This window comes from Fringilla coelebs (assembly GCF_963513975.1).
Source record: "Fringilla coelebs genome assembly, contig: SCAFFOLD_64, whole genome shotgun sequence".
Taxonomy (NCBI): Eukaryota; Metazoa; Chordata; class Aves; order Passeriformes; family Fringillidae; genus Fringilla; species Fringilla coelebs.
In genome coordinates this window covers 747,145-761,473 of record NW_028167209.1, presented here as the reverse complement: position 1 = coordinate 761,473, position 14,329 = coordinate 747,145, and the positions used below count along the sequence as shown (strand labels likewise).

The 14,329-nt window shown below is 51.6% G+C and overlaps 1 protein-coding gene across 1 annotated transcript; it reads right to left on the bottom strand.

The window, feature by feature from the left end:
* Positions 1-8,451: 8,451 nt before the first annotated feature.
* Positions 8,452-9,384, bottom strand: LOC311166169 (olfactory receptor 14A16-like; the record flags this gene model as incomplete). The annotated part of the gene is made up of 1 exon (XM_084227638.1): positions 8,452-9,384. One exon carries the CDS (start codon positions 9,382-9,384, stop codon positions 8,452-8,454), a length of 933 nt encoding a protein of 310 aa, XP_084083764.1.
* Positions 9,385-14,329: the final 4,945 nt, after the last annotated feature.

Sequence of the window (14,329 nt, the reverse complement as noted above, 5' to 3'; positions counted from 1 at the left end):
GAAAATACTCCAGACAGTTCACAGTTCCTCAACCTGAGCTCTGTCTTTTCCTTCTCTGTTAGCAGAAGTGGGGGAGAGAGGAGGGGTTGCTTTAATCACAGAGGCAAGTTTATTTTGGCTGCTCCCCAAGCTCTCAGTTTCTTGGATCACCAGGTTCTCCTCCACCTCCCTGAGAGCCAAGCCAGCCACAAACAACCCCCTTCCCAGGCAGTGTACCTTTTCTCAGTATCTTTGAAACCACGGGAATAAAAACCAACAGGCTTTGTCAGACCCTCAGGACCCCGCTGCCGTATATGAACAGATAGCTGTGAGGAGGCAAACTTCCACTCCACCTGAAAGGGATCTGTAGCATGTATAGGGTCCAGTGCTTGGTGAGCTGTTACTTCAAAAATCAGCAATTGCAATGCTTCCTTCTGAGAAGATGTCCAATCCCATTTTATCTCTTTTCCCAGCAAGCCATAAAGGGGAACAAATGGGTCATTCTGGTTACTAAGAAGTTTCTCTGGTCTTTCTATAGGTGACACAGCTACTATGGTCTTTTGAGGGAAAATTTCTGCAGGTTTAAGTGTTCCTGGAAGCCCTTGAATTAAAGAGGTCATAATTTCAGGCTTTACAGGTGACTGCATTGGTGACTCAAAACTAGGAATTAATTTCTTTTCATGGATCATTTGCAGGCTTTGTGAATGTTTTCCTGGAGTTGATCAGGGGTACCAACCAAAGGGTCTCTCCTTTCCAAGGGGTTAAGCCCCTCTGCCCAATAAGCTGTGTGCTGATTTAGGGACCATGGGATACGTCTGTCTCCCGTTGCTAAGAACACCCCATGTCCCCAGCACCTACCGGCTTCTTGTTCTGACAAAAGAATCTGATCTCCCCCGGTGAGAGACACTTGACATACGTATTCTGTTTCAGATTTGTGGGGGAGAAGCCTGTACTGCTTTGCAAGTTTTAATTCAGTAGCAGTGTACGGGATTTCTTTAGTGGTTATGTGTGGGTCACGATCTTCATTATTGATATAGTTGCATTCTGTTTCAATTACAGGTTTTATGCTATTGTAACAACAGTGTTTCCCGCAATTTTTCAGAAGAGCTAATTCTGTTTGAGGGCAATTTTGATTAATGTGAGGAGTTTCCTTCTCCTCTGCCTCTTTTGAGGAATCAGCATTATGTGAATTTTTAACATGTTCCTCTCTCAAGGCAGCCCGTAATAACTTATTTTCATTTCTTTCTTCATCTAATTGTTTTTGCAAGATTTCAACTAGGTTTAAGAGGGAGTCTATGATAGCATTTTCCTCACTTCTTCGCTTAAAGCGAGTTTCTATGGCTGCTGTGAGGCAGGCTCCCAAAACTGAGCAGAGGATAGTCTTATTTTGAGTTTTGATTCATGTTGCAGAGAACATATTCTATCAATAACATTTTCTAAATTAAACCAATTGCAGTTTGCCCATTCTTCCCCACCTGGAGAAGGTGTGGCATTGTATTTAGTAAGCAGAGCATAAAATTCAGCTTTACCTTTTGCACTGAGATTTTGTGAAGAGACCAAGTCATTTTGTGAAGGGACCAAGTCTACAGCAGGGAATTAATTGCAAACTCAAGTTATACAATCACACAGCTTTTCCTGTGTTCCCCTTCACTTCCCTGGGTAGTTGAAGACACAAAATCTGTCTAGGAGGCCCTATTTGCTTGCTTCAGAAGTGTCTCTTCCTTCCTAGACAGTGTACACTCACACACAGAATGATTTCTTTGTGAGGGAAACCAGAACTGCGACAGGGAAACAGCCCCACAGCCCTTGCTGTGCTTCCCTCACTTCCCTGGGAAGGTGAAGGGACAGTTCTGCCTGGGAGGCCCTGTTTGGTTACATCAAGTTGCCCCTTCCTTCCCAGGCAGTGCAGATACACACAAACACAACAACAACAACAACAAAACAGTTTCTTTGTGAGGGGATCAAAACTACTGCAGGGAAATCAAGCACACGGCCTCTCGTTGTGTTTCCCCTCACTTCCCCTGAGTAGCTGAAGGAGCTGATCTGTTTGGGAGGCACTGCTTAGTTTCTTCAGGAGCCCCTTCTTTCCCAAACAGTCCCAAATACACACAAATATAACAAAAACAGTTTCCCCCCTTTTGCACTGAGAGATCTTTGGTGAAATCCCAGAGGCAGAGTCCAGATGGAGTCTGCCAACCAGGATCCTGTCCTTGGCGCCAATTTAATGTCACGAACCGTCCTTATTGACAGATTTCGTGATGATTCATTTCCAAAGGATTTCTCAGTACAAAATACCAACATGGCAAAGGGGGCTTGCAGTAACAATCAGAACAGTGTACTTTATTGAATGATTACAGCAAAAATGTGTGTGAGGGAAAAGAGGGAAAGCAGGGAAAGCATATGGAAAAGTAGGGGGGTAAAGAGAAAAGAGGAGGCTATAGCTACTGCCCGTGGGAGTGACGGGGTCCTTCGGGGTCCCGTCGAGGTTCCGTCAGTCGAGGAGTTGTTCCAAGTGCGGGGAAGATCTTTGAATTGGACTAGCTAACCTGGGGGTTTTTATCCTAAGGAGGATTGTGAAAGGGAGGGGGGGTGTAATAATGCAATAGTTTCCTTCTTGGTCTGATAGTCCCAATAATCGCTACCTGCAAGCAAACATCACAGTCTGTTCTGTTCTCCCCGCCAGTTCCTCCCAGGTTTTAGTCTTAATCCTTGGGAAGAAAAGGAGTTTTATGTGAGGGTTTCATGTCTCAGTCCTTGGAGAAGAGGCTTCTCCCATCTCAGTCAGTCAGTCACAGTGGTTGCAGAACAGATGAAGGGTCTTCTGTGGGGACCACCTAAAGGTTATTCCAGAAAAGAGTCCATCCAAGCTAAGAGGTAGGGAAATTCCAAGGCATGTTGTTGCAAAACGGGTCAAGGTGCTCCTTTGCACAATTACCTGGCAGGCTGGGAGTTACATCTCGGCCTTGTAAGCTTGGCAGACTTTCATCAAACCCTGATATCAAACAGGATCTTTCGGTGGTCTCAGCTTCTGTCCTTTTTCATGGAGAAAATAATGAGACAAATGAGAGGAATTTTGGACAGACTACCACACCCTGCCATCACCAAATCTCCAAAATATCAGAGTAAGTCCCTTTAACACTAATTTGCTATTTAAGAGGGGATCATTTATTCAGGCCTGAGGTCTTGTGAGGGATAACTCCTAACCTGATGTGGACATGTAATTCTACCAGTGTGTTGCTTATTTAGAGTTGCTAAATGTCTATTACAATTTACCCATTACCATAAAAGCCACCCCAAGTTCCCAGTTTCAGTCCTCTTTTTTCTATCACTGCATTCTTGAGCCAGATGTCTTCTTCTCTTCCAACCATCCTTCCTGGGGAAGCAGCCCCTGCATGCCTTGTTCCTGTGCTAAAAGTGCACAGGCAGGGTAAAAATGGAATGAACCCTTTTGGTATCGAGGCCAAGGCTTTGTGTGGGCAGGCAGAGGCAGGCAGAGGCAGAGCTGTCAGCAAAGGAAGGGGCCAGCCAGGTGGGGCAGCCGGGGGATGCCGACAGCCTGCAGGGACAGAGGCACAGGGCAGGGACACCGTAGGACAGCCTGGGCTGCACAGGGCACAGGGATGGGCAGCAGCTGCAAGGCCCTGACAGAGCCAACTCCTGCAGCACTTTGGCCATGGCTGCTGGCCCTGGGGCCACGAGGGGACAGGTGACCCTTGCAGGCCTGGGGCCTCATTGCCTCCTTGTCCCTGCTCAGCAGCCTGGCAGGGGCCACCCCACGGTCCTGCCCTTGGCATTGCACATCCCCACATCCCAGTGCCCATCCTGGGAAGAGCCCTGAGCAAGGAGGGAGGGACAGGATCTGCCTGGCCAGGGGCTGGGGCTCAGGCCTTGGCCCTTTGCATTCCTGAAACACATCCCCACCATTTCCCTCATCCAACCCCTGGCACTCAGAGCAGCTGAGGAATGGAGTCACATCCAGGGCTGTCCCCAGGGCTCAGGACTGGGGCCAGGTCAGTTCAATCTCTTTATTGCTCATCTGCACAAGGCCATTGAGGGCACTCTCAGTCAGTTCCCAGGTGAGTCCAAGCTGGGTGAGAGTGTGGCTGTGCTGGAAGGCAGGAAGCTCTGCAGAGGGATCTGGACAGGCTGGAGCCGTGGGCCCAGGACAATGGGATGAGGTTCACCAAGACCAAGGGCTGGCTCCTGCCCTGGGCTCACAACCACCCCAAATCCCTGACTGCCCTGCCCCTGATCCCCACAGCCTGTCCTGTTTCCTTCATCCCTGCATTGCCAGGGACTTTCTGGGACAAGGGAGCTCTGCTCTGGGGATGGAGGGAGGTCCAAGTGCCACCACTGGAGTGGGAACCACAACTCATCAGGTTTGTGTCCTTTGGGGGTCAGGAACTGGTGGGACTCAGAGGCACAGAAAGTTTCTCTTCATGGCCAACAGACCATGGTTGAACAGGACACAATTTGATAACAATCACGCTCTTCCCTGAGCCGTGTGCAACGTCCCAGCAGCATCTGATGAGTGCACCATCCACAGATGATTTCCATACTAAAATTAATTATAGACAAACATGGTTTTGCAATAGATATGAACACAATTAAGTTCTTGTATCAGGATGCCCGTCCTGAGTGGAGGCAAAACAGCTCCAACAATTCCTGATTTGCAAAGCTGTCAGTGGTGGATGGAGAAGGAAGGTCAGGCTGCTTTTGATGTTGAGGAAATGCTGAAACCAGCCTGACTCATTTCATCTCCTCCTGTCCTGGCTGCTCTCCCCTCTTTCCCCTTCCACCCATTGGCTTTTGTCTCCCACCAGGCTCCCCAGTGAAGAGCCTGGCTCTGTGTTCTCCATCCCCTCCTCGCTGGCACTGCCAGGCTGGGATGAGGAGCCCCTCAGCCTTCCCTGCTCTGGGCTGGACAAGCCCAGCTCCCTCAGCCTCTGCTCACAGCCCAAGGGCTCCAGCTGTCGCTGTAGGACACGAAAGAACGCACACACGCACCGCTCTCTATGTGAGAAAGAAAAGAGAGCGTTTATTCTCTGACTCCATAATTTATAGTTTTACAAAAGTGACAGTAGATTGGAGGGTGACAGTGCCACCTCTCCACAGACACTGGCTTAACCAGCAGTCTGTCAACAATGTCTGTTTTCACAAGAATATAAACTATAAGTTGTTTACAGAAAAGTGTGTAAGAAAGTTCTTTACAAAAATGTCAATATCAGAAAGCTTTTCTAGAAATCTCAAAAACCCAGAGTGACATCCAGCCCCACCTTGCAGGCCCTTCCCAGACCCCGCTCCAGCTGCCAGACATCTTTCCTGCCCTGGGGAACCCAACCCAGGCCACAGTGACCTGGAGAATCCATGTCCTTGGTGTCCTGATCACACAGCCCAGCCCCTTGTGCCCATGTCAGGTTCTGGGGTGGATCCTGTGGAACATCCTTTGGTGGAGGCTGTGGCTCCAGGTGGGCTGGGGGGATCCTGGGGGAAAGGGACCTTACTGGGCATGGACAGCCTTGGACTTGTGGGGAGAAACTGTGAGGGGGATTTGGGGTGGAGTGACCAACACAGTGACCTCACACAGCCCTGCTGAGATGTCCCACAGCCCCCCTGTGATGTCACAGCCTGCTCTGTGATGTCACAGCCCATTCTCTAATGTCACAGAGCTGGTCTGATGTCACAGAAGAGACTGTGATGTCATAGTCTGCTCTGTGATTTCAGACCTCTGCACTGTGATGTCACAGCTTGCTCTGTGATGTCACAGCCCATTCTCTAATGACATTCACAGCTGGTCTCTGATGTCACACCAGACTGTGATGTCATAGTCTGCACTGTGATGTCAGACCTCTGCCCTGAGATGTCACAGCCTTCTCTGTGATGTCACAGAGGCAGTCTATGATGCCATGGCTGCTCGATGACCTCACATAACCCACTCTGTGATGTCATAGCCCAGTCTGTGACCTCATGTTACCCGATGATCCATTGTCTCCACCAGGTGAGCTGACACCTGGAGCTTGTTCTCCAAACCCCAGGCCTATGGAAACCACACAATTCCCATGGTGTGAGAAGGGGAACTGGAAGTTCACCAGCCTCAGAGTCCTGCCAGCTCAGCCAGGCCCACTGGAACACTGGGGTCCACAAACACCAGGGACCACCAGAGAGACCCCCAGGACAGAAGGACATGGGTAAAGGGGAGGGGAAATATGTTAATGATTTTGGGGAAATGATTATCACATGTGTGAAAAAGAATAGAAAATCACCAAATTTGCAGATGACACCAAGCTGGGTGTGAGTGTGGATCTGCCGGAGGGTAGGAGGGCTCTGCACAGGGCCCTGGACAGGCTGGATCCAGGGCCCAAATCCAACAAGGTGAGGTTTAACAAGTCCAAGTGCTGGATCCTGCACTTTGGCCACAACAACCCCTGCAGCACTACAGACTGGGGACAGAGTGGCTGGACAGCAGCCAGGCAGAAAGGGACCTGCAGGGACTGAGGGACAGCAGGCTGGACATGAGCCAGCAGTGTGCCCAGGTGGCCAAGAAGGCCAATGGCTCCTGGCCTGGATCAGGAATGGTGTGGCCAGGAGGGGCAGGGGAGTGATTCTTCCCCTGTGCTCAGCACTGGCTGGGCAGCACCTCGAGAGCTGTGTCCAGTTCTGGCCCCCCAATTTAGGAAGGACATGGAGGGGCTGGAGCGTGTCCAGAGAAGGGCAACAAAGCTGGGGAGGGGTCTGGAGCACAAGTCCTGTTCAGAGTGGCTGAGGGAGCTGGGGTTGTTTATCCTGGAGAAGGGGAGGCTCAGGGGGGACAAGGCAGTGTCAGGGCACAGGTTGGACTTGAGGATCTCCATGGCCTTTTCCAACCTTGCTGATCCTGGGATTCTCTGAAACCACCCTTGGAGCAGTGGCGGGATGAGCCCTGGGCCTCCTCTTGAGAAGCTGCAGCAGCCCAGGTCCCTCAGCTTCTCCTGCCAGCCCCAAAGCCCATCCTGTCAGTCCTGCAGAGCCTCTGCAGCCCCTCTGCATTGCCCAGAACAGGGAGCCCCAGAGCCAGACACAGCAGCCCAGATGTGCCCCCCTGGCCTGTGGTGCCTCTGGCAGGGGAGCAGCACGAGGCACTGCAGGAGCCTGCAGACAATTCCTGCTGCACTTGTAGGATGATCCTGCTGCCCAAGGGCCGTTCCCATGGTGCCAAGTCAGGAACTGCAATGGGGAGTGGGGCCAGAGAGGAAAGGGCAAACAGGGATGGGCTGTTTGCAGGGCAGGGAACAGGGGTGGGCAATAGGAGGAAATCTGTAGCAGGAAGAGTAAGGAAAGCAAAGGTGAAGCAAAGGAAATGCTCAGGGCAGTTTGGGGGTGGCTGCCAGGCAGCTCTGGCTCTGAGCAGCAGCGTCTGCAGTGGGACAGGAAACTCCCAGCTGATGGGAGCAAACTTTCTGGCTGACTGCAGAGGCCAGGACAAAGCTGAGTGGTTTCCCTGCTGTCCCCCAGCCCTGCCTGGCCCCAGGGCTGATGGCATTTGTGCTCCCTCAGGTTCATGTGCCCACATCAACAGCGTGGGGCTGCTCCCCCTGCTCTGTGCAATGCAAACAGGGGCTCCTGAGCCAGGTCTGCCGTGTCTGTGCCTGCAAGGATAGGGCACCTGTGTGAACTGGGGGAGAGGCCAGGGCTGCCAAGGGGGATGTTGTTGGCAGCTCCATGAAGATGCTCTGGGATGCTGTCCTGGGCTGTCCATCGCACTGGGGATGGATCAGCCCCTGCTCTGCTGCTCCTTCCTCTGCTGGTCCTTCCTCCTTCTGCCCCAGGGCCCTTGCAGAGTCCCAGCCATGTTGTTTGCCCCCAGCCTGCCCACGGCCACCCTGGGGCTGCTCTCAGGGCTTTTCTGAGCTGAGCATTGGCCTGGGCGTGTTCTTGAGAGAGCCTGGGCAAGGGGTCTGGAGCCCCCAGGGCCTGGCCTGAGGTGTCAGCGCTGCCCCAGCAGTGCCCATGGCCTGTCCCTGCTGCAGCCCCAGCACTGCAGGACTGTGCCTGGCCCCAAGAGCACTCAGGCCCTACAGCAAAACCAGGGCCACCAGGGCAGTGGGGCAGGGCCACGGGAGCTGCACTGGCAACACCAAGTGCTGCTGCTCCTGGGCACAGCTGCTGTGCCAGCCCTGATCTGCTCCCAGCTCTGCACACAGACATTGCTGCTGCAGCTCCAGAGAAGACAACAAAAAGGCATCTCTGCAGAAAACTTTGCTGGGACGTCCTTCAGTTTGCTTAAAGCCACTGAGAGCGCAGCCCCTCATTGACACAGTCTGTGGCCACAAGGACAGTGGAGAGAGACAAAATGTGAAACGGCATGAAAAAGAAAATTTCTTCATAGACAATGTGAGAGAATTAAAACAATGGAAATAAAAACTACAATGAAAGCAACAAGAAGTTGCAAAGATGATTTTTATTACAAGTGATTTGCAGAAATGTGCCAGCAGTTTAATGTTTCTGAAACAATCCAGTCTTCAGTCTCCACAATGCAGCCTTGAGCTCCTGGTTCCTCAGGCTGTAGATGAGGGGGTTCAGGGCTGGAGGCACCACTGAGTACAGAACTGACAGGGCCAGATCCAGGGATGGGGAGGACATGGAGGGGGGCTTCAGATAGGCAACTGCTACAGTGCTGACAAACACAGAAACAACAACCAGGTGAGGGAGGCAGGTGGAAAAGGCTTTGTGTTGTCCCTGCTCAGAGGGGATTCTCAGCACAGCCCTGAAGATCTGCACATAGGAGAAAACAATGAACACAAAACAGCCAAATACCAAACAGACACTAATTGTAAGAAGCCCAAGTTCCCTGAGGTAGAATTTGGAGCAGGAGAGCTTGAGGATCTGTAGGATTTCCCAGAAAAACTGGCCCAAGGCATTGCTATGGCACAGGGGCAGGGAAAATGTATTGGCCGTGTGCATGACAGCAGTGAGAAAGGCAGTGGCCCAGGCAGCTGCTGCCATGTGGGCACAAGCTCTGCTGCCAAAGAGGGTCCCGTAGTGCAGGGGTTTGCAGATGGACATGTAGCGGTCGTAGCACATGATGGTCAAAAGGGAAAGCTCTGTTGCGGTGCAGAAAACGAAAAAAAATACTTGGGCAATGCAACCAGCATAGGAGATGGTCCTGGTGTCCCAGAGGGAATTATGCATGGCTTTGGGGACAGTGGTGCAGATGGAGCCCAGGTCAGTGAGGGCCAGGTTGAGCAGGAAGAAGTACATGGGCCTGTGCAGGTGGTGGCTGCAGGCTACGGCGCTGATGATGAGGCCGTTGCCCAGGAGGGCAGCCAGGGAGATGCCCAGCAAGAGGCAGAAGTGCAGGAGCTGCAGCTGCCGTGTGTCTGCCAATGCCAGCAGGAGGAAGTGGCTGATGGAGCTGCTGTTGGACATTTGCTGGGGCTGGCCATGGGGATCTGTTCATGGAGAAAGGACAGTGACAAGTCAGCAGAGGCTGCTTTGAGCTAAACCTGGGCCATTCCCTTTAGACTGTCCTGCTGGGGCTCACCCACCCTTGTTCCTGCTCTGGGAAAACCTTCACTCAGGTCCCTGTCTGAGCTCCAGTTGTGGTGGCTGAGTGTGCCAGGAGCAGCCAGGTCTGTGCTTGGGGACTCACAAGGAGCCATCCCTTCCCCACTGCCCTGGGTTTGTGGCCATGGGGCAAAGGCACAAGGCTGGATATTCAGGATTTGTCAGGGGAATCACTCCTACTGCAGACAGGCTTGGTAGCATCTGCACTCCCAGTTCTAAAGGAAATAGATGGCAGAAGTACATTTAGTCACTGTTTTCCTACCCACAGATCATTCCTGGCTCTCTGAGGTCAGAAATCCCCAGCATTCCTGCTGCACTCAGAGTTTGCCACTGAGAGATGGGAGAGGCAAAGGGAAGGTGAGGGGCTGGATGGGCTTGTCCCCAGCTGCCCTGGCTCTGCACATTTGGCTGCAATCAGAGCACAGTCACACTCTTGGGTCACCCTGGGATAAACCAGACCCTGCCCAGAGCAGAGGGATCCCTGAATGTCTCACCATCTCCAAAGGTCTCTGGGCAAGGTCTCAGCACCCTCTTGTGCCAAGGACTCTCATGGCTCCCTTGGCAAACCCAACAGCATTTCCTCAGCTCTGGCAGCCTTGGCCTTCCCCATGGGACATTCAGGGAACCCCAGAGGCTCTGGCACATATTTGCACCCAGGAGGGCAGCTCAGAGCCTGGAAGGGCACAGCAAGGAGATCCCTGGCTGTGCCCTTGATGGGATCTCAGGGAGGGGGCTCAGCTCATTCCCCTTTCCCATGGATTGCTTTGCCCACAGGCCCACAGGTGCCAGGGAAGCTTGGACACCCCACTCCCATGGACACACCCCTGCCTGGCAGGAATGCCAAGGGCAGTTCCTGTCTCAGCTGCTGCAAATGCCAGAGCCTCCCTGAGAGCAGCAGGTAACAGTGACAATATCAGGGCAGTGCAGAAACAAGAGAAGATGTTGTGGTGCTGTGCCTGAGAGGGCAGGGCAGAGACAGCCGGGCACTCAGGACAGTGTTCCCGTGCCCAGCTGTGCCCAGCACCTCCCACACACCAAAAGTGCCCTCCTGCCCCCAGCACTGCTCTCTTCAGCCCCCTCTCCTTCCCCCAGCATCTCCCTGGGCCTGGACATTCCCTCCTGAGAGGAGCCTTGTCCCTGCCAGCACTCACAGAGCCCATCCCACCCTGTGGGCCCTGGCCCCAGTCCTACAGAAACCTGCCTGTGTGCAGGGCCCTGGCTGGGGCAGGCTCTGTGTGCAGGTGGGCAAGGACAGCTCAGGAGAGCCCTGCTGGGCCATGCAAAGGTGATGCTGCTGCTGTCCATGGGCTGAGGAGTGGCTGAGGGTCTTTTGGGAGGCTCCCAGCAGAGAGACTGAGCACCCAAAGTTACAGTTCTGGAGTCTCTGTAAGTGTGCAAACATTCCTTGGATGATCCTGTGTGTCCCTTTCAACTCAGAATGTTCTGTGATTCTGGGATTACAATTTCTGCCTGCTTCTCTCATCCCCCTCTTGCCTATAATCCAAAGGAAAAAAAATGCTTGCAAGAGTTTTAGAACAGTAAAAGAAAAAACTTTAATTGCAAGCTTCCAGGTGTCCCAGTGGGGATGGGACACACCCAGTTCCTGATTTCAACAATTTATTAAGGTTGATAAATTAGGATACTTAACAGAAACATCCAATAGGAGATTCAGCCGCCCCAGTTACACACCCCTGGAGCAGGCCCAAAGGCTTCTTTGCCTTCACTTTTTGTTGTGATTGCTCACATTCTGGTCAATAAAAAAAAAATGTTCTTGTAGGTTCTCTTCCTGATAATAAGACCATTTGATAATAAGGCTGATAAGAGGACAGTATTTCAGAAATGTATTTAGACGTGTCCTGGTTTGAAAAGGAAATGAGTTTTTTGGGAGACAGACCATGGGAGACAGTCAGGATATTGTTCTAAAATGTAAGAGAAAGGTTAGGAAACATACTAGAGGTAATAAAGGATTATAGATATGGAAGTATATAATAGTAGTTTAATGGAGTTTATAAAGAGTTTAATAGAGACAAGTAACAATTATAGTTTTATAACTATATAATAGTAATTAACAGAGCTTTGAAGACATGAAAATGTATAAAATGCAAAAATCTTTTTGCCATCACAACTTTCCCATTTTTCTCTGAGTAGGAAATTGAAAACACTCTCAGAAAGCTCCTGATCTTTCCAGCAATGCCAGGCTTACCTTCTTTGGGAAGTGTCCTCTGGAGCTGTGCCCAGGCTGGTCTGAGCTGGGAGTAGCCCTGCCCCACACAGCCTGCCTCAGCAGCAGCACCTGCCCTGGCCAGGGTGGCTCCTTCCCCCCACAGCTTCTCACCAGTGCTGGGAGCAGCTCCCCAGGCCGGCTGAGAGCTGTCCCTGGCAGGCAGCAGAGTCCCTGCCCCAGCCCAGCGCCCTGGGCTGCAGGACCCTGCTCTGCAGGACAGCCCTGGGCACCCCTGGCTGCAGCCCCGGCTGCTCAGCCCTGCAGCAGAGCCTGGCAACAGGAGCTGCCTTGGGCTGTGCCTCGGCTGGGGCAGCAGGGAAAGCCAGCCCTGCCCTAGGGACACAGCCCTGCCCTGGAGCAGCTCTGAGAGTCCTCCTGAAAGGTCCTCAAAGCTGTGGGAAGTGCCAGCTCCAGGACATCCCTGCAGGAACTGCAGCTTCTCTTCCCATAGCCAGGGAATGACTGTTTAAAACCTGGGATGATTTCTGCTCTAGTGAGCCCTGAGTGAGCTCTGCTCTGTGCTCCCAGCCCAGGATGAGTTTAACCCCACTGTGCCTCTGTGCTGTGCCTGGGGTAGCTGCAGGCAGTGCCCCAGCCCTGCTGGGCTGGGCTGTGCACAGGAGCTGCTCCTGGCCAGAGCTGTCTCTCTGCAGCACTGCCCTTGCCAGGAGTTGCCTCTGTGCCAGGAGCTGAGCCTGGCTCAGCAGCACAGACACAGCACAAGGACTTTAATTAGCCTCTGGGGCTTTGTGCTCAGGCCCTGAACATCAGTCCCTGAGAGGAAGCTGCAGAAACCTCTCCAGAACCCTAAGTCAGAATCACACTCCAAAGTTTCTTGGACTTTTAATGGGTCCCACTGAGGGACACAACTGAGAAAGTGTCCCCAGGCCCCAGGCAGAACAGAGAACTGCAGGCAGTGATGGCAGGTGGGGACAAAGAGAAGCCAAGTCTTGGTGCCCCGGGGCACAGCAGGGTCTGTGCCACCAAGGGCTGTGAGGAGACACCTTGTCCTGAGGCACTGGGGCCTCCTGGCACAGCCCCAGCCAGGCTGGCCACTGTCACTCCCTTGTCCTGCCCTCTGCATCCCCCCCTAGCCCACATGCCAGTGGCCTCCAGGATCTGCTGGAAGGAGTCCCTGGGGAGCCTTGCTCAGCAATGGCCCTGGGGGCTCCTGAATGCTCCCAGGGATTGCAGGTATTTCAAAGGACTTTGGGTTTGGCTTTTGCCTTGGAGTCTCTGAGAGGTTTGTGCAATCATGGCCTTCAATTATCTGCTGTAATTAGTCCCTGGAGAGGCTTTGTCAGTAACAACATTCAGTGGGGCTCATTAATGCTTCAGGGTACTTCAGTTATTTTAAGGTACTTGGTGTTTCCCTTTTGATACAGACTCTGGGAGAGGTTTGTACAATCATGGCCCCAATTATCAGCTTTAATGAGTCCCTTGAGAACTTTGTACTGACACTCAGTGGGGCTCATTAATACTTTGAGATACTCTAGGTTTTTAAGGTACTTTGGAATTTCCTTTCTACACTGAATCTCTGAGAAGTGTTTGTGCCACCCTGGCCTCCAGTTCTCTCTTCCAAGGAGTTCATGAGGAGCCTGTGTTGGGGATGGACCTCAGTGGGACCCATTCATGCCTTGAGAACCTTTGGGTGTTTCCTCTGACTTTGACTCCTGGAAATGTTTGTGCAATCTCCTCTCAGGTCCTGAGGTTCAAGGGCTCAGCTCCAAATGCACCACAGGGCTCATTAGGATCAAGCAAGTTCTGAGAAACCATGGCTCTGCCTTGATTTTCCTCTGTTCTAGTGCAGTTCATCAGAAATGTTTCTGTAGTGGTTTTGGTTTGCCAATTTGAGATTTCTTGGAGAATGCAGCAATTATTGTGGTGGGTCGAGTATTGGCTAATTTCCAGTGTACTCATTAGAATATCCTCACTCATTTCCTGCTGTGAGATGGGATTAGGAGAAAGGCAATGTAGGCTAAAAGCTTTTAAAAGGTATAAAAGGTACAAAGAAAAGTTTATTAAAAATAACTAAAAGAAAGAGTGATAAGGATCAGAACAAAACTTTCAGAACACTTCTCTGTCATGGTGAGGGAAGTCTTGGGACTCTTAATGTAAGAATCAGCAAGCTCCGACTTTATTGATAAGCACCAAACATTTATACACAACATGTAATAGCCTCATGCATAATCTGTAAACTAAACAATCTATTGGTTTTAGTACAATATCAGCTCTTCCTCATTCTTGAGAACTTACATTTCTGCTTCTCACATCTCATCCTCATTACTGTTATCGTACTACTGCTATGCTCAAGGACACAATGTTTTTGCAGGTGCAAAGAACTCAAATAAGCTGGGTTCAGTACTTTCCCAGTCTTGGTCACTTTGACCTTGTCTCATTCCGCTAATGAGAGAAGGTCAAAGTGACCTCTACCCTTTAACCATTCCTCCACAATTCCCCTGTTTTCTTTTTGCACAAGCAAGGTTTGATTAAATGCAGCAGATATCATCCTTTGCACCATATTTTGCAAGCATATACAAAACCAAGGCAAAATTAACACTATTAACAAAGCTATAATGCCTA